A 20,297-nucleotide genomic window follows, 5' to 3' on the forward strand; every position below is an offset into this window, starting at 1 on the left:
AAGGCAGCACCGACACCAGTAGTGCCAGTAATAAGCTAAACGCGTGTCTCAAGGGAGAGCTTAACCCATGGAGCAGGATTTCACTCTGATGTTACAGAGACTCATGTGGTTCTCTTGCTAGTTCTACTTGCTGTTTTCCATCTCCTCCCTCTACTCTCCTCCGCCACCTGTTATCAGGGAGAACAGAGGCTTTCTGTCCAGGGGAATGACACTGCCTGCAGAAATGAGATCCTATTTAAGTGCTCTTATGCTCAGTGTAGCCAGCTGTAGTAAGTACTCCACATTTGTGTGTCCTGCTTAATGGATTGCAGTTTGTGCTTGCTGCCAAGCTGGCGTGTGTGCAATTAGTTTTTCATCTGTTTTAAAATAAAACAAAGTATAAGAAAAGAATATGAAAGCTTCTACTAGATCCCATTTTTAAACTAAATGCCTCAAGCTTTTTTGTTGCAGTGATTAAAAAAGATCTAYCCTAACAGTGTTTAAAAATAATTTCTACTAATTTCTTGTTGCAATTGGACTTTGAAAAACTCTGCTTATTTTGACAGCTCTATCTATATATTAGCTATTAATTTTCCAAATTCTGAATCCCTCATTCAATCATTCATCTGTTTTGTTTTATTGTGATTATAGCAACTGAGCAATTGATACGCTCTACAGTCTTGACAGTMTAGAGCTACTGAGATCCTGTTACTCATAATGTGATGAATTGCAGCACAAAATCTGGGGTTGTATTCAGATCCAAATTATACTGGGGTTAAACTCCAAGTAACACTGGTTATTGGAAGTCCTATGGGATTAGGGAGATGGGATGAGGCTCGGCCTCTGCAGTGTACGTGCTGCCAAAACACCACCTGGGAGCCTGGGGAAGATCCTCAGCTTGCACTTATCACTGAAGCCCTATCTCTTTTGCAGAGCTTATGCAGAGATGAACCAGCTGGGTGGTGGTGATGAGAGCCAGTTGGAAGATGACTTGCACAGTAATGAGCAGAGGTTATTTTGGCATGAGAATTCAAAGCCTGGGACACTTGTTTAGACCACTTGCAGCCCTGCATTCATACCCTTGCGTGCCTTGCACAAAATGCTGTTACTTCGAAGGAGATCTTGGGTGGAGCTTCCAAAGCAAGCAAGAAGAAAGTATTCTGTTTCGCTGGGAAAGATTGAAATTCAGCATTAAGAGGGACTGTAGCAAAACGACGAAGTCTTACCCAGAATGGCATTTCTTTCTGAATCCAGATAGCCTACGTGAGCAAGGGCAAGCCACAATTTAATCTATGACAAGATGCAGCACTTGGTTGAAGTATTTATATTTAGCAAGCACTTTTTGGAAGATTGGAAGATGTTGAAGGCAAACCTCGAAAAAAAAAATGTGAAAAGGAAACTCTTWTGGAAAACCAGGAATTTTAGGAGCACAATTCTCATATCTGAAAGAAGAAGAAGAAATGGAAATTTCTTCTCCCATGGCTTATGATGACCTGGAAGGACTTTCATAAGCCTATGAAGGATAGATACTGTGTCTGTGAACCAGGCAAAGGGTGACTTAATCAGTATTGGATCATTACTTGAAGGAAGGCTGGATTTTTTTTTTATGGAGGTTTGAATGAATTTATCCATATTTGGGGTGTTGTTAAGAGTGTTTGTTAGCAACACAATTCTGGAAAGAAAGGTATTTGCTGTCACAATATGTCATGTAAAAACTAGGTGGTTGTGGATTTTGGAAACAGAAGCAGTAAACTTTGAACTCTATTCCATGATAAAGTGTAATTAATAACCTCACATTTAACGACCTTTCCATGGTACAATATCATTGTGCAGATGAGTATGCAAAATTTCACAATGGGTGCACAGTCAACTGTTAATTGGGTAAAAGTTGCATTTTGATCTGCTGTATTGAATTGAGGATCGAAATGGAGCACTCTATCACACATTGAACAATTTGATTGTAAGGGCCAGTATTTTAAGGTGGAGGCAAACCTAAACAACCAACCAAGTGGGTGCCTTAAAACTAAGGGCATTAGAATTGTACCACAAGTCATCTGAACTGCCAGGTGCATTGCAAAGTCACTAAGTGACAGGACAGCATTTTCACAAAAGCATTTGTTTCAAAAAAGTGTGACTGCAGTTTTGAACTAAGAGGATAAACCTACCTCATATCATCCATCTGTAGGAACAAATTAGCATGAGTTATCTTGTGTAATTACAGCAAGTCACTTGCATATTGTAAAATATCTCATTTCTCAGCTGTACTGTCCTTCCAGAGTCCATAAAATGGTGCTTTTTTCTTTTTATACAAAGGGTTAGCTACTCCTTGTTCGTATTGTGAATAGAAAAGTTTCTGATAAACCTTTTTGACATTTTTTACCAATATTCCAGAGCATGTAATATATACAGAAGGACACAATTGTTAAGCTGGTACTTAGTCGTTTGTATTATTAGAGTTGCGATTTGGAATTAAACAAACAAAAACAAAATAAAAAATAACTTATTTCCTTTTTTTGCATATTTGTATAGCCTTCTAGAAATACGAAAGCTTTTTGCTTATTCTTTTACTACTTCTGAATTTTTTAGACCTATTATTTTGTATAGGTCAATAAACTAAAAAGTGTGCTATCAAAACCCTTCCGGTATTTTTCCTRTTTCTATCGGAGCGTTTGGAAGAAGGCAGTGTGGGGTATTTCACAGCTTTCAGGTAAACCTCGGCTGCGCGCTCGGAGGCGAGGGAAGGCGTGCGGGGCAGAGCGCGGCGATGACTGCCCCTCGCGGGGAGCGAAGGGGCCGGGAGAGTCGCCGGCTCGGCTGTGCCGGCGTCGGGAGGTGGCTGCAGCCCTTGCATGCTGCTGGGAGGTCACGTTGCTCCTCTGCCCCGACCTGCCAGGTCCTCTTCCGAGTTCGTGCCCCCCAAGACACCYGTCCTCCTGGAGGAGCAACCTGGCTTCTAGGCGTATAACCCTGTTTGCACCCGCTTTCCCAAGCCGTCCAGGTCGTTCGGTATCGCTGTCCTCTCTTCCCAGTTATTCCTCCTTCCGTACGTTTTGTGGCATCCACAGCCTTAAGCAGCGCTGTGTTTTATGCTTATTTCCAGATTGCTGGTGAAAATCTCAGCAAGAAGGACCTGCAGAAGTCCCTGCTGAAAACACTCCCATCTCGTCATATCTTTCCGTTTCCCGTAGGACTTTTGGAGGCTGCCAGGCAGCAAGTTCTTCGTACGTTTACCACGTGCTTTGCTGCTGTCTTAAAGTGTTGGTGTTTTTAACAGAAAGTTGTGTTGTACAAGCTCCARTGCCTTACAAAGATTAACGATACTGGTACGTGTTCACAGTCACTTTTGTCAACAGTCTCAGAGTTTTGTTTGAGAGAGGAAGCGAGATGTGCGACAAGGCCCGGTCCAGTTAAAGCGCTGTGTACATGCCTTAGTTTTAGTGCGGTATCCATGGAGTTTTGTACTGGCTTTTCCATTCTTGCTCAGGACATAGTTCAGTCTAGCGCATCTATGTTGGCGTGATGCYGGCACCCGGCCAGGCTCCTGAAGCTGCCCTGATAGTACCAGGGATAATTTGGGATGATTGGGCTGAGATCATGGGAATTTTAGGTGGGKTTATGTTGAATCCAACTTGCTCTATCTGGGGGTATTGGATATAAAACCTCTAGGACCAGAATTGAGAGCATTACTGCAGTCACCCTCCGTAGCTTAGCTAGCGCACAGTGAACTGGGAATAAAATAGCTGTAAAGTGGCACAACATACAGTGCATGTAACACCCCGTGTCATTCCCTAGGTGCCTAGTGCCAGAAAAACTGTCCCATTAGAGACCTTCATGAAGGATGGAAATCCGGAGCGAGGAGAAGGAGCCCTGAAGGAGAAGAGGCCAGGAACCGCAGGCTCCTGCTCCACGGGAGCTGCAGGGCTCCTGCGGCCGTGAGCGAGGGGATGGGCGCTTGCGTGGTGCAGGGAAGGAGAGACGAAGGGTGCGAATCCCCCATCCGCGCTGCTGCCCGATGCCAGCAAGGTGCCTGGCGGTGTTTYGCCTCCTGCAGCCCCTCGTTTTGCCAGTAGCTCCCCGTTTTCAGCAAAGGTGACTCCTGCCTGCTCTGTTTTTGAGGGCCCATTGCAGCATCTCACCTCCTGAATCCCTGGGGCACCAAAGAGCTACGGTTTTGCTCAATTTTGCCTTTTGTGGGTCTCAAATTTCTTTWTTGCACCGTGTCTCTGGAGCGATGTTTTGGTGCGCGCGTGTGACGCCGGGGAGACCCAGCCTGTACAGAGCAGTGGAGAAGGTAATAAAGACACGGGTGTAATTGCTAGCATACTTGTTCAGAGCTGAAATACAAATTACCTGTGGTTTGTTTGAATTGCTACTTCATCTCTCTTTTCAGCTATTTAAACCATTTTTTCCTCACTCTTTCTTCAGCAGGAATTGCGAGGACACCTAGTGACTAACCAGTGCCATTGATGAGCTCCTATGTTCCTCTCCAATCCTTTCTGCCCCTTTTAGTTTGAAGAAGTATTTAGAAATATTTATCTAGCATGATACAGAACAAAGCCAGGATCCAGTGTGAAACACAAATAAGAAGTAGCCAYAGAGCTGTAGGGTTACGTTTATAACATCCCAAATGCTTCTCCCTTCTTTAGAAGGTGGAAGATGCTGCTGACGAGACGAGAGCATGGAGAGGAGATAGAAACCCCCAMGCAACCATGCAAAGCGGAGCACTGCGCCGTGCTTTATAAACGCTGAGGGGTGAAAAACTGAAAATAGCCCTCACCAGGAATCATCGAAAAGGTATCAGGGCACTGTGCTAAAATTAGCAGTGTTGGATATTTTTAATTGCTGCCTGCTTTTTTTATGCCGTTAGCAGTGGAGACCCTCTGRGGATGGGAAGGGACAAGCCCCGAAGGGAGGTGCTCCCGGTCCTGCGGAGGCTGGTGTCCAAACCCCTCCCGCACAGGGATGCGGGAGAGGGAGCTGGCTCCGCGCTGAGCTCAGGCTGCCGTCGGCACCACCAGAGCCTTGGGCCRAGCCTGTGGTGGCCGCTGGGTTTGGGGGCTGAATCCTGCTTTGTCCGATTCCCAGTGTGTTGCTTAAAATCAWTTTTTTGTGAAGCAGAACTTGCCTGAATTCAGGGTTATTCTAAACATGTTTTGCTCCAGGATCTTGGAAGTTCACAACTCTTTAAAACTCATCTGAACGCCATTACATTCAATTTGCTGGCCAACGCGACTCAGCAGGTGATGTGACTCTCGCAGCCTTCTGCTGAGTTTTGATTTACTTACCTAGCTTAAAAGGCGGCGTTGCAGCCTGCGGAGCTCCTCCGCAGCCCTAGCACGGCTCAGCGCRTGCGGAGCTGCCGCAGGAAACGCTGCAAAGGCTGCGGGTTTGCTCCATCTCCTGGGCTGCGGGTTTAGTGCAAGAGGGCTGCTGGCACAGCGGCTCCGGGGCCTGGAGAGAYGCTGCCCTGAGCCGCTCGCGCCTTCTGAAGAAGTTAATGCCTCTCCTAGGAAGATTTCCACTTTCCAAGCTGTTCCTTAATGTGCTCTGCGCTTCTCCATCGTTATTAAATACGTTGTGAAGGTGGGAAGCTGAGGGGTTCAGCTGCACTATTTATATACTGACTGCAGAGCGACGTGCTCTGCCTTCCAGGGCGTCTCCTGCCCATCTCAAAGGCAGCAAGATGAGTCTCAATTTATATTTAATCGTCAGAGTGTCATCGAAGAGATACGGAGTGAGAAAAGTTTGCAGCCGGCCGGGCCTCGGCTGCGGTAACCCTAGACGTATCCTCAGCCACCTGTTCCCGGGCGGAGGTTAGGGGAGGACGTGCCCCGCGCACACGCGCTGAAGCGGTCACGAGTGTCTTTGCCAGCATCCTTACCAGCGAGCACGGTTTGATGGCAGGGTGATACTGGTACGGGACTGCRGTAGGTCTGAACGTTATAAAAGCAAGAGGCACCTCACTGATTTTTTTCGGCCTGCCGCGTCAGATTAAGAGTGCTTGATACAAATGTGGAGGAGATTGTTTATTTAAAGGGTTATGAGGATGACTGTCCATGCTGTAACCGTTCTGATTTAACAGTGCTGGCATGTAGCATTTGGAGGGAAGGTGAAGGTGATATTAAAACTAGAGCCATGCTTGAGCCTGGCTTTGGGAAAGCTCCAGCTCAGACTGGAAACTCGTGGGTTTGGCCTGTCTTCATTCAAACTCTTCAGGTCTGTTGATGTGCTTGAAAGCGACTGTACATATTCCTGTCCCAGCCCCAACCAGGCGGCCCCACATCCGACCACTCGGGGCAGCTCTTCTGGTCTCGAACCTGTAATGCTAGCAAAAAGTCCYGGGTAGGACCACAGCTCAGTGAAGCTGTAGTTAAATATTCAATATCCCCTACTGAGTTTCTTGCATCAGCTCTTTCCCATAAAAGAAAGGAATTGTTTGTAGTCTCCCACAGACCTGTTTTCATTCGCCACCTGTTTTCATTCACTCTGACTCGGTGACATGCAGTGGTTTAGTGACTGCTGGGACAGGGTGATATATGTACATATATGCGTGTGTGTGTATCTGCAACAACTGAGAAGTTTATATCACGTTGTGGTTTTGTTATGTTGTTTTTCTCCAGAGAGCTCCCTGGTGTCTGTCCCACAGGGTGTCTCTCTCCGATTGCCATCGTTACTTGGTGTTATTATTGTTAAGACGCCCGTCATCTGACCCTGCGTAATCCCCCTATTGCATTACACTGGATTACTGGGCATACTTGGTGTGTGCTACTGTTTGTCAATTTTAGACTGTACCATGAGGCTTGCAAGTATCTGGAAAGTGATGCAAGGTTATGTTACATCGGCGCATTTTCCGACTCGTTCCAGTTAATGCCTTGGCACTTGGAAGTGGCATGGACTGGAAATAAAGGAAAATAAATGTGTGGGTTTTATCAGCAAAAATGAATGCTATAGATATCTCTGTAAAGTATTTGGCATCAGCCTATGTCCCATCAATTACCTTAAAAATAGAACACRTTTTAGGCACTTGAAGCATGTTTTGATGGCCTGCTTAGAGTCAAAGTGACACCAGAGTCCACCCCTCTTGATATTTGACTTTAAAACCTGTCAATCTTTTTGCCTTCAAGACAGATGGGCTGGAATTTTTGAAGAAAATGCACAGATGAGAAAAATCAATTAAATAAAATAGTCCTGCTCTTGACTTTGCTGGCTTTCACGCAAGGGTTCATTCATACATAAGTGCTTGCCTTAGAAACAGCCAGCGACAAGTATGAGTTGTTCATTAATAAGCACAAGCCTTTTTTGTCTGTCAGCACATAAACTGAACTGCTTTTATTTAGTACTTGTTAAGTACCTACTTAGCATGAATTTTGAGCTCSTATCCAGATATCAGCTGGACTTGGGCAGCCAAAATCTCTGTGTTTTTATTCCTGTTTGGAGACCATGTTCGAAAAGCTGCTTGAATAGCAAGGAATRATGAACAAAACAAAAATAGAAACCTAAAATAAATATTGAGCTTGACTCTGCTGCTGCCTGCAATCTCAGTTTACTCATTTCTGTGCCGAGACTGGCGCTTCAATGCAGTAGGCTCGAACTCCCTCAGAGCAGCCCTGCGATCGCTCCTTGCCTCTTGGGAAATGCAATGCGAGAGCTTTATCTTCTCTAAGGTCTTCACAACTGATGGAGGACCCAAAACATAATCGGGGGGGGGGTTGACAATGGTAGTGTGATCTGTTCCTCAATGATCTTTGCCAGCTCTGCAGTAAAGGCAGTGGAAGATCGTTAGCCCTGTCCATACTGCGTACCCTTCTCGTGCATCTTTGGCAGTTATTTATCACCCATGTCGATAAACCAGTTTCCAGAAGACCTCCTGGAGGCCAAGCTTGTGATGTCTCTGAGCAGGCTGTCGYAGCATCAGCTGGAGGAAGGTGGGCTCAGGTGACAGGAGACATTATAATCATTGGCTTCGCTGGGTAAAATTTGGCATTGCCATGATCTTTCCCTTTATACAGCTTGTCGACTCAGTCTGATGGACAYCTCTAAATGCCTGGCTCGGTGAGAGCGTGACAGCAAAACCAGAGCAGCAGGACTGTTTTAGGGGAAGAAAACCCTCAGGTTTAGGTTTTAAGTCCCAGTCCGGTTTCCTGTGCGATGTGAATGCTAACCTACTCTGAGCCTGAGACAGCGGGTAGGGAAGAAGCAGTTTTGGGATGAAATATGCTTTGTCCCTCCAGTGCTTGGCTGTTGCTGGCTTCTCAGCATAGTCAGAAGAGCTGTGTGGTCCTTGGCACGTCATCTATCAAAGCGCAGATATTTTTTGCCTTATTCCGTGTTTCATGTGGGCTGTTTTAAATCGCTTTGGTGATGACCTCCCTCCACATCCCGTCTAGGTCTAAGTTCCTACTGGGGCAAATCCATCTTCCTTCACATCAGCAACCCGGGGAGCTCTCGCACAGATAGAGAACTTTGTGTTTTGCCAGGAGCAGCTGCGTGTCCGCAGCTGGGCTGCCGGTTGCATGAGCGATGGGCCCCCACGAGCTGGGCTGTGTCATCTCTGTTTCAGCACGTGATGATACATTGGTGGTTGCTGTAGGCTGCGGGCAATGATTTGCGCCTTTCGGGGAGAAAGAAAGAAGGGAGATGTATTGCTGTTGCCACCAGGAATCGCGTGCAATTCCCCAAGCCTCTGGTGGAGCTGGGAGCGATTTGCTGGCATCCCTGACAGTGAATTGCTTTTAAAGACACTGGGGTGGCATCGCTCCAGCAAACGTAAGCTCTGCTTTTGCCAGAGCTATCCGTGGCATCAGCAATGATCTGGAAATGCTGTTTTCCCTTCTGCCAATTCCAAACTCGGAGTTCAATAACATATCGTAAGCTGATTTTAACTGTGTGTTTGSTGTTAGATTATGTTCCCGTATTGGAAGGGAGTAAAGACACCAGCCAGCTCCTGAGGACCCCTTGTTCTATGACTGATAAAGGGCTGTCTGTCCAGTTACCTTGTCTTTCCAGCTTCCTTTCCCCTTACCTGCTACTTGTCTTTCAATAACATTTTGCATATCGCTGCTGGAACAACTTAGCACCATTWGGTAACAGAGCACCTCATATGGGAGCTCACTAGTCCTGGGATTCCTGAGCATGTAGCAAATTGACATGGAAATAAAATGTGAGAGCAATGGAAGTCCCTGTGCTATACAAACACTTTGTCCTAAGAAAGATGATAGAATTAGCGATTATTTTGGAAAACGCTGAGATAAATTCTTGCAAATGTTACTAGGAAGAAGATAGGAGTTTTGCCATGGAGATTTGCCTCTAGATTTGGCCATGCATGTATCTTCAGCATAGAGGGTGTCATTTGTCCTSTTAACGTGCTTGTTTCCAGTGCACCAAAACACTAAAACACTTCCTTAGAAAAGGAAGTGAAGCCTATACTTGATCTAATTTATAGAGGAGACCTAAAGCAGGCAAAATGTGATACCCACCTTGGGATTCTCTAGGATTAGCACCCGTGTAATTGGGAGAGGTGTCACAGGTCAGGCCTTCGTTTTGCGTCTGACATGAAAGATATCACGCCCACAAGTATAGTRTTTCTTAATCGCAATACGGGAGAAGAGATACGTTTCTATTTAGAATAAAACTTTCCTTTTTAATCCCTGATAGTGTTCTCAGTTATCCCTGTTTTCCCTCTCTAGAGGACTTCACGGGTTTGACCCTACTTAACTTGGGAGATCTAACAAGATTGCAGCCCAAGATGGCCTGGYTGAAGATCATGGAAATATAAGAAGGTGGCCAGCGACTTTATTTATCGTCAAGAAATCAGCAAGCGATTTGTAACCACTGAATAGACAGTTTGTATGATCCAAACAGCATCGTCTGGGAGAATAACATACCAGCTACAGAAGAGCATTGATTTATTTGATAACATCAGGAAACCATTTATGGACTCTATTATGGACAGCAATTGCTGGAGGTTAAAAGTGCTAGACCAGGCAGATTGATGTGTGGGTCTGCTGTTGTGCTTGCTACTGCATAATATAAAATAAGGATGAAGGGGCAAAGAGAACCATTAGCTTCTTGGCTTGCTTTTTTGTTATCTTTTCCTTTACCATTTATTTTGTTATTAATTTTGTCAGAGACAACTATCACGCAGACTATTTTGCTGCTGACAGACTCCAGCAGAGCATGGTTTAGACTGTGGTGAGAAATATGGCTTAAATTTTGGTGGACTTGGTTTTGCAGCCTATTGTGTGCGTTTATTTTCCTATGAAAGATGTATTCACAGTTGCAAGGCGAGGATTTGATTTGATGCCTCCCTGTAAAGAATATCTGAAATGATGAAAGGAAATCTTCCTAACCAAATGAACAGTCCAAACTGTGTCATACTGAAACTATGTTGTAGTAGAGAAATTACCAGCCCGCATTACTTAGCTTCTATGAAGCAGCCACAAACACGGAAGTGTCAATGATGCAGCTTTCTGATTTGCCGTGTAAATTTGGCAGCATACAAAATATTCTAAGAAAAGAAGTCCTTTTAAGCTGGAACAGAGACCTAAAGAAAAAACAATTTCAAATAATCTGTAGTTATATCAGTTCTATGGATGCTAACAAAGTATGTTTGTAGTCACTAATTCTTTAAGAAGATAGTAACAATTAGGGAAAAGATGAACCTTAGATGAAGTGCCAACTATGATCTATTGGCAGTGCAGAAAATGTCCATGGTCGAGTCAGGCCAGATGTATTTATGTATGTCTGAATCTACTGATTGAGTTGCACATTACTGACTTCAAAAAGAAACTATTCATTTAACCAGCGTCCCAGAAGACCATGGCTAGGATGAGGAGCCTGAAGAGCCCAGCCCGTTTTGCTAAAATACCCGATATAGCCTTGGAGCCAAAATCCCCCAAATTCTTGTCTCTGTCCTGGTGTTATCTCCCTGGAGGGAGAGTCCAATCGTGCCAATCGCAGTGATGTATGATCGTCCAAGCCCAACAAGGACCCCACTAAAAACAGCATTACCCCTTCTCCAGGGACCCTGGCCACCCCACAGGACTTGGGCTGGTTTGTTCTCTGTGCGCTCTTCCCAAGATGGAAAGAAGGTATCTACATTGCTCCTGGGCTGTGAAAGGCAGAGGTTTAATCAGAGCCCCAGGCACTGTTGGTTCAGCTGCTTTCTCATGGGCACATAACATGAGAAGGCAGAGATGTCTTTAGACCTGCACCCCTCAGCATGCTGTAAAGCAGAAGAAAAAAGAAAATCAGAGTACTCCCTTGTAGCTGAGAAGTAGGGACAACATGTATTTGGAAGTCTGCTGTGATTGAAGTCCCTGCCCAGCGGGGCCACTGAGCTGTCGGCGAGCCACGCTGTAGCAGACGGGTCGTGTTACCAGGAGGCATCTGCCCCAGCTTGGTGGAGCGAGCTGCACCTGTGAGCTTGCGAGTAACCCCTGCCTCGTGCTAGTTAGTACGTCCCAGAGCCCCTGCCGTCCCTCAGGCCCCACCATACCCCAGGGATCTCTCCCACCGAGCACAGGGAAAGCCTTGAACTGTTTTTTCCCCTGCCTTTTCAAGTCTTGGATGTTTCTTTCTTAAGCCAGAACCAGCATTTGGGGAGCTCAGACAGTCATKGGACAGATGAACACAAATCAGAGCCACCTTCCATGTACATCCAGGTTTTAAAACTCACCAAAGGCCATAAAAACAGGGGGAACTCCCGCACTGTCTGCAGAGCTGCCCAAAATCCCCGTTTAAGCCATCTTGAGATATTACCGATACACAGACCTTATGCTGATTCTTCTTGCGATATAGTATTTCACTCCACATACATCGCAGGTGCTATTAATTTCACTCCRTGGACCTGTGGCGATTCATGCCTACGGCGAAACGTCCAAGGCACGGTGCCACGGGAATCCTCTAGAAAACGGCCATCTTCTGCGATGCTCAATGGGGACGCACCAGCTGCACTGAAATGTCAGAGGAGTTTGCACAGCTGATAAGTTGCTGAAAATGGAGCATAGCAGCATCTCCATAAATTCTCTTTATCCAGCCAAGTGTAGCTTAATATAGACTTGGTCTCCCTGTCTGTCTCCTGCAATAAGATCGGGAGCAGCCGCAGCTCACGACCAAAACATAAAGTTGTCGATTTAACTGAGCGAACTGCTGCTAGTGGGAAAATCCTCTTTCAAATTGATCTTTTTCTTTAGGTTTAAATCAGTAGCGCAGGAAGGAGAGCATGTCCGAACTCAGCCAAAACTCTGAYGAGGAGGTATGTCCCGAGGACATCGACGAAGATGAAATCCTTGCCAATCTGTCTCCCGAAGAGCTCAAGGAGCTGCAGTGTGAAATGGAGGTGATGGCTCCGGACCCGGAGGTCCCCGTGGGGATGATACAGAAAGACCAGACCGAGAAACTGCCGACGGGGAGCTTCGACCACCGGTCTCTCGTCGACTACCTGTACTGGCAGAAGGCGTCCCGACGCATGCTCGAGGACGAGAGAGTTCCCGTCACCCTCCTGCCCTCAGAGGTAACGAGCAAAAAACATAAATATTTATTAGGAGTCTGCTGTAAGATGCATTTTGAGAGTAAAGCGCTAGAGATTTTTGCTCCCGTTAAATAGCTTTAACAGCTCAGTCTGCCTCTGCTCCAGGTCCTTGCATGCGGTGTGGTAACAAACTGTGAATTTAAATTCTCCCTAAAAGCCTCAGCAGTGACAAGATGTAGCTTGGACTGTTACCAGTGTTATTTTGTTTTATTTTATTTTTTMTAAATCTCTACTCGTGTTTTTCTCGTATAAGTAAATCCTGATTTTGTTTCACTAGAGCAAATGACTGAGAAATTGTTGTAAGATCAGTTCAGCAACAGCAGCGCATGTTTGCTTGGCCTGGTGCATTTAGTGCTGCTGTTCTGCTCTTCCATAGAAAACTCACCTCAATAAGTAAAAGATGAACGTAATAATTGAGGGAACTTAATGCCACGCCAGGGGGGAGGAAGAGAAAGTATGGTATTTTGACAGCGTGAGACGTTTGCTGCCGACCAGGCACGCAGGCTCCAGGGACGAGCCCGACCTTTCCCAATGCGCCGCTTAACTTTGTGCTGATTCCCCTACGACTTGCAAGCAAAGCTAAGGTCAGGCTGAGGTGTACCTATATATACGTATATATATATATATATATATATATATATATATATTTTTTGGGGGGGAATTAGGGCCATATTTTGCAATCAGCTGCCGGAACCCGTCGCCCTGAGGGCCGAGGCGGGGTAGCGACCGCTTCAGCCGAGGCGCTTTCCAGCCGGGGCGCGCGGCGGGCCGGGCAGGGGTCTAAACGCGGCCGCCGGAGCCCGTCTCCGACGCGGCTGCTTCAGCTCCGSGGTTTTGTCCTCCGCAGAGAAGCGCCGCGGAGGCGGCCGGGGCGGGCGGCGGYGCTGCCGGCGGGAGGCGGCCGGAGGCGGAGGGGAAGGAGCGACGCTACCAAAACGAGCACGTGGCAAACTCGCTAGCACGGGCCGCGGAGGCGAGCGGAGAGGTGAGCGATAAGGAGCTGGAGGAGGAAGAGGAAGGCGATGAAGAGGAGGAAGAAGAAGGCGATGAAGAGGAGGAAGAGGAAAGCGATGAAGAGGAGGAGGAAGAAGGTGGCGAGAGTGAAACAACAGAGACTTGCGCCAATGAAAACGGTCGCAGAGACCAGACAAGTAAGAAACTAGGCACAGACTCGGGCGAACTCGCAGAAAAACGAGACGAAAGTGAAAAGAAAATAGCAAAATTAAACATCCCCAAGAAGCTGGCACTAGATACTAGCTTCATAAAGCTAAGTGCCAGGCCCTCAGGAAATCAAACCAATTTAGAAGAGAGCTTGGAGAAAGTCCGGAAAAACAACCCGGATGTGAAAGAGCTCAACCTGAACAACATAGAAAACATCCCCAAAGAAATGCTGATAGACTTTGTAAACGCGATGAAAAAGAATAAGAACGTGAAAACCTTCAGCCTAGCCAACGTGGGAGCCGACGACAACGTCGCCTTTGCGCTGGCCAACATGTTACGTGAAAACAGGAGCATCACGACCTTAAACATCGACTCCAACTTCATCTCGGGCAAAGGCATCGTGGCCATCATGAGGTGCCTGCAGTACAACGAGACCCTGACGGAGCTGCGCTTCCACAACCAGCGCGGCCTGCTGGGCCACCAGGCCGAGATGGAGATCGCCCGGCTGCTGAAGGCCAACCCCACCTTGCTGAAGATGGGCTACCACTTCGAGCTGCCGGGGCCCCGGATGGTGGTCACCAACCTGCTCAGCAGGAACCTGGACAAACAGCGACAGAGGAGACACCAGGAGCAACGGCAGCAGCAGATGAAAGAGCAGCGGGAGCTGATAACGATGCTGGAGAACGGACTTGGGCTGCCCCCCGGCATGTGGGAGATGCTGGGGGGACCGGTGCCGCAGGCGCGGGCGGGYGAAGCCCCGCCGCCGAAGCCGCCCGCCGCCGCGTCCCCGAGCAAGAGGAAGGAGAGCGCGAGGCAGCCGCCCCCCGAGCAGCCGCCCCGGCAGCAGCAGCAGCCCGTCAGCTTCCGGGTGGTCAAGCTCAAGAAGACGCAGCGCAAACCCGCCGTGCCCGAGTACGTGGAGCCTGCGGAGAAAACCAACCTCAAGGACGTCATCAAAACCCTGAAGCCCATTCCCAGGAGAAGGCCGCCTCCCCTCGTCGAGATAACCCCGAGGGATCAGCTCCTGAACGACATCCGTCAGAGCAAYGTCGCTTACCTTAAGCCGGTAGGTGCGCGGCGCGACGGCTCCCGTTTGGGGGATCCTCACGGTATTCGGGCACCCGGAGGGCGGGAGCGCRGCGGCAGGAAAGCGTACGCTCTCGTTACGTGGGGCTGTAATGGCGAAGCTGCAGAAGACCCTTGCCGTGATGTTTTTCTGTATGTTTGAGTCTGTGCATTACGTTTTGACTTGTAACTCCGGGAGAGGTGAAAGGTGTGTTTTCTTGGCTGCCTCAACATATAACGTTGTTTTTACTGCTACCTAAAAACGCTCTAGCTAAAATGGTTGGTCCTCTCATATATTGATTTGCTGCAGAAGGTACAAATTGTGTTCTTATTTTTCATTATCGGATTTAAAAACTTGTTGATAAGATGATAAAAATAAGCAGGAAATAAGACAGATCGGGGCCAAAACGTTCCATTTCCTTGCATTGGTCCGTCCTCCAAGAAATACCGGATGCCGACGGATCTGTGCGATGCCAATATAGCTGTGTGTGTTGCTAACACCAGGGAAAGCCTTTGTAAACAGAAACAGTCAAATTCTGTTTCATAGTTCATATTTTAATATTGACCTTTTTTGTGCTATGCGAGTAACTATTCCCTCTGTAATTTTGGAAAGAGTAGTTTGTCCTGAAGTTTTCAAAGGGCCAGCTCCTGCAGGCACCTCTGCTTTCTGATCAGGGTTTGACACCACYATCTGCCCCCAAATCATGTTTTTCTGCCTGAGATTTAATGGCAAGAATGACTGGGCTGCAGCCAGGGCTTAGCCTCAGAGCAGTTTCTTGCCCTTCTGCACCTCAGTTTATGTTTTGCATAAACATAAACTGTGCRCTGTCGAGAGAGGAAAGAGCTGCTGCTGTGTAGGTCACGCACTGGGTAGGTCACCCAAAAAGGCGCTTGTTGACTGCACATTGGGGCAGGGGATTTTCATGACTGCAAAAACCTCTCTCATTGCTGCTGCGTTATTTCTTTTACCCTCCCTTCCTTTTCTCTAGGAAAGCTGCGTGTTGGCAGGTGCCAGGAGCGGGGTTGTTAACCCCAGCTGTTCCCTATTTGTTCGCACCCCCTCAAAATCCTGGTAGGATTTTATAAACAGCAGTTACAGGCTTTGGAGCAGAGCAGCTTGCTGCTGTCACTTGGTATTTCAGAACTTGCTCCTGAGATTGTGCTGGGGGAGCTGGACGCGACGGCRCTTGCACAGTGCAGGGTCTCCTGCTTGAAAGCTGACCCGGCTCCTCTTCCACACCGTTTTCTTTTCGCTCGGTTCAGATGCGAATGTTTCTCTTTTCCAATGGCTCCTGGCAGAAGCTCATTGCCGACCACCGAGAGCGCTGTGGCAGAAGGTGCTTCTGGGCAAATCCCAAGTCTCCGCGACACGGCCGATCCCGGACGAGGGTGCACAGGGAGCCGCGTTCCTATGTGGCCGGAGGGGCTGGGCCAGCTTGCAGTTGGCCTCTGTTGATCACTGAGGTCAACCAGTGGTGCTCAGATTTGTTTACTTCTTCATAAGATAAAGAACTCAGTGTATCGTACACAGGCTCAGGGACCCTTGGAGAAGAAAAATGGTGGGGGAGAGTGCATCTAAAAAGCAGAGCATGTTTAAACTCTGTGTCCCTGTGTATTGCTCACAGCTGTTCCCCTGTACCGATGGTCAGTACAGGCAACTGGTCCCAGCTCTTTTCTCTGATGCACAGAAAATCAGGAGCTTCATAAGGAGCTTCCCTGCAGCCTTCTGCAGCTCAGGGCTGATCCCTGCAAACTCAGTACCCTGGGTTCCCCCTGTGGTTAGCGATTGCGACCTAGTGATGACACTGTGAGACACAAAGGTGAATTAATGGACCGACTTAAACGGGCTGGTTCCTAACAGTTGTTATTAYAGCTTGTGGAAAGATGAAGAAATGCCACACACTTATCGATCGATCGATCGATCGATCTATCTATCTATCTATATTTCATCTGGCAAAATGATTTGAAGCTTGGATTTGGGGCATTAGTAGTTTATTCTCATCCATCAGTGTGGTCTTGATAATTGTTATTTGTGTGACACCCCTGGCTTCACCTCTAAAAAGGAGCTTTACTGCTTGAGCCAACCTAGGAGTTCGTTTGCTCTCAGTAGTGAGACTCATTGCTTGCAAAAAGAATTCCCGGGCTTTAACTGCAAACATCAAATGAGTAACTACAAACAAAAATAAATTCCTGACCAGAACCCCTTTGGGGTCTTGGCTATTATATTTTTGATCTTTTCACAATTTGTAATGGTTTATATTAACATAAGCTGGCTTTGGAAGTAAGGCTGGGAAATTTCCTCCTCACAATACCTCTTTATTTTCCTTGTCCAGGTGCCATTGCCAAAGCAGTTAGAGTAAGAGACTGGACAGACGTGAAGAAAACAACTTGGAATAAAGACTGTGCAAGTTTTGCTTACAATTGTTTCACCAGATGTCTTCTTCAGAAGCCAGGTGGTATACATGACTCTTTGGGAACAAAGCTTGCAATATGCACTTTTGTAAGTGAGATGAAAAAGGCTGGAACGGGAGAAATCAATGTTAAGGGTTTCCACCAGCTATCAAACAAYCACGGTGCCATCTGTCTGCCAAATGGAGCTGAGGCTCCAGTTTACTGCGGGAGTTATTTTCTCAGAGGCATCAATAACCTTAAGTCTGTACGGCTTGTCAGTAAACAACTTTGCTTCCATGTTGTCCTTCTACTGTCACATTCTCCAGGAACATGTTGTGCTTTATTTTATCTTTTTTTTTCCACAACATGCTCCTTGCTTTATTCTCCTGTCCATGAGAAATGCACTTGGTTTCTCTGTAAACAGCTTTATTTTTTAGGCTGAGGAAACAGAAATGAAATAAAAGCTCTCTCCATAAGGTGTGTGCAGCACTTCCAGGGCTAACAGGTTTACAGAACAGAACGACTACTGTCTCTAGAGCTAAGAAGAAGAACTCGAGGCAAGGGACGTTAAACACACAGGCTTGATGATTTCAAGCTACCTGTATTACAGAACATATTCTAGCTGGTATTGTACTTGGTCAGTGTGTAAAAAAACGATGCCACGATCTTCTTTTGAGAGCTGTAAGCTTCATTCCCCACGATGCATCTCTCTCTGATGCAACTCTTAATCCTTTCTCCAACTCCACATTTCAGCCACCTTAGAACGTATCTAAACGCCATTTCAGCTCACTCTGCGTTGCTCCTTAACTGGCTGCAGGATGAGCCTTTTTTTGTCACGGGCTTGATAAACTGATCATTACCTCCACTGGGGGTGCAAATAGTAGGCCTTGCCTCTAGTAAGGGGAGAGATGGGCCAAAGATGATGGGGTTAACCGTCTTTATCTGTATTACTTCCATGTAATTTTGTGTTTGCTTAATATTTTGAATTTTTTTTCCTCTTTTTTAAATTGCATTAAAAAGTTTTGCTGCAAGCCTCCCTTTTAAGGCAATTATAGAAATACCACACTCCTGTGGAATACACCTACAAGAGATTTTTTTTTTTTTTTTTAAGTAATTTAAAGCTATATGGCATATTCCTATAAGAATATCATTGCCTATGTTCCTACTCCTCCCAGTAAAGCCTTTCCTTTAGCTAATGGGCATATCCCCTACTTCAGGTAGCTGCTACATCTCTTAACATGGTGGGTGTCATCTTGTTGCCCCTTCTACYCTCTCAGCCATCCTCCTCTAGCAGTTAAAGCCCAGTCTTGTTTAGCTCTAACGTGTACTGTACACCTCTCTCTCCACCCCAGCATTTTTTGGCATCACTATGTTGCCTTCATTCCTGTTTTATCAGTGATGTTCAGAACCTTTTTGAATCCAAGACTGTCTGCTATCTTTAGCTCAAGCTTTTATCCTTGTCCTTTCTATGTCTGTTCCCTGGTCTCTKTAAAATCCCTCACTATAGCATCTGCCTCCAAAGTTTTAAAAGCTTCCTCTCTGCTGTACTTCTGGCTGCAACTTCAGTGCTGTGAACATGACAAACATGGTTGACAGACTGCCTAAGACTCAGCAAGTGGTTTTTAAGATGTGACAGTATCACATAAGGGGAAGGGGAAAGCTGCTTCAGGATAGCMGACATGAAAAGAGAAGTATCATTTTCACTGCACCTCTGCTTCTTACAGACCTCTCTTTGGTACAGCACAYGAAGTGGGAAACAGCAGTCCCTTTCCTTTACAGATGGGAAGTAACCTGGTGCTTTTACACAGCTTCTCCTGTGGAGACTTGCAGCGAGTGAAGCRAGTGCAAAGAGCAGCTCCCCCAAGGCATGGTTAAAGCACACTGTTCTGGCTTCTGTGCCAGACTTGGCTAGTTAAGAAGTAGCAAAGAATCAGGTGGGACAAGGAAGTAGAGATGAAAATAATGTTTTAAAATTGCCAAATCAAGCAGCCAAGTACAAACCACTGCTCCACCCAGACACAGCTGAGCAGCAGTGCATATTCTGTGCCTTCAGCATCGTGAATACTGTAAACAGTCACAGAAGGAGAGAGGCAGCCCGAGAGAGAAACTGCAGCAGCAGAAGGCTGACTTTCTAGCTGCATTCAAGGCACAGCTCTCACTAACCCTAGAACTAGGGAAGAAATACCTCTTTGATATTTAACTAGGATTTTATTTTAATTAAGGTACTGTCATAAAAGACTGAAGCAGCATGGACAAATGTTTAAACACTCTGCTTCTGGGGAAAAGCCTTTTTGTGGATGCAGAAGTTATGTAGTAATAGTCCTGCAGCTCAGAGGCCTCTCATACATCACTGAAATTATTCCAGACATGGAGCACTCAAAACCAAGCGTTCACCACAAGCATAACCTTGTGCCTCTATCTGTAGCATGACTATACATCTAGCAACACAACAGGCACTTTACCAACAGTGGGAACCAAASATGCAAGCTTCAGACAATGGTCTCTTGTCATAACCTGAAATAAATGCACTCAGTAATCACTATTAGAGTTTATTTTTCTTCATAACAGTGYGTTTTTTAAAATTTAGAAGTATGATTAAGTTATAGGCTACTACCTTCTTTAAGTGTGGTAACAATTTTCATAAAACAGACCATGCACTACATGTGAGGAACGTTTAGCTGGAATATACATAGACATTTTCAATAAATACTGATCACTTTATAACACTTAAATGGAATGACAGTTTCAGATTTCTACATAATTCACTATGAAAACAATATGGGTAAGTTACATAAAACCTTCAAATTTAAGGATATTTGTTTTACCATTAATTAAATCAGTTTCTTTGTTAGAAAAGAGAAATGCAAGAATATTTGGAGTGGAGTGTCACCTGGAAAATTTTCCCCCTTATTTTTGGTACCTATTATCAAAACAATCCCATCAAAACTGGCAGTAAAGATATATATACAAGAAAAAAAATCCCCCCACTCCTTTCAAGAATTGTTGCAGGCAGATAAATACCTTAATGAATCTGGAATGGGTTTCYAAAACTGTATCTTGACATTTATTGCTTTTACTTGTAAACCTGAAATCCAGTTTATTCCTTTGAAGAATKACAGAAGAACAGAGTTGGCAAGATGCATGTTTTAGCTTGTATTTTTGCAATTTG

The 20,297-nt window shown here is 46.1% G+C and overlaps 2 protein-coding genes across 3 annotated transcripts in view; both read left to right on the top strand.

The window, feature by feature from the left end:
* Nucleotides 1-2,508, top strand: part of FRMD4B (FERM domain containing 4B) — an 88,352-nt gene extending 85,844 nt beyond the window's left edge. For both annotated transcript variants that reach the window (XM_085300075.1, XM_085300076.1), the window contains one exon: nucleotides 913-2,508. In XM_085300075.1, coding sequence (XP_085156201.1) covers nucleotides 913-1,033 — 121 coding nt within the window. In that variant the 3' untranslated portion in view covers nucleotides 1,034-2,508. The remainder of the gene's footprint in view (nucleotides 1-912) is intronic.
* Nucleotides 2,509-12,178: 9,670 nt separating this feature from the next.
* LMOD3 (leiomodin 3) lies at nucleotides 12,179-17,158 on the top strand. Its single transcript, XM_085300077.1, has 3 exons — nucleotides 12,179-12,493; nucleotides 13,359-14,738; nucleotides 17,071-17,158. Exons 1-3 carry the CDS (start codon nucleotides 12,203-12,205, stop codon nucleotides 17,095-17,097), a joined length of 1,698 nt encoding a protein of 565 aa, XP_085156203.1. The 5' UTR covers nucleotides 12,179-12,202; the 3' UTR covers nucleotides 17,098-17,158.
* The last annotated feature ends 3,139 nt before the right edge of the window (nucleotides 17,159-20,297 follow it).

Source organism: Rhea americana, unplaced genomic scaffold (assembly GCF_003343005.1).
Source record: "Rhea americana isolate MKP2758 unplaced genomic scaffold, rheAme1 scaffold_16, whole genome shotgun sequence".
Classification (NCBI taxonomy): domain Eukaryota; kingdom Metazoa; phylum Chordata; class Aves; order Rheiformes; family Rheidae; genus Rhea; species Rhea americana.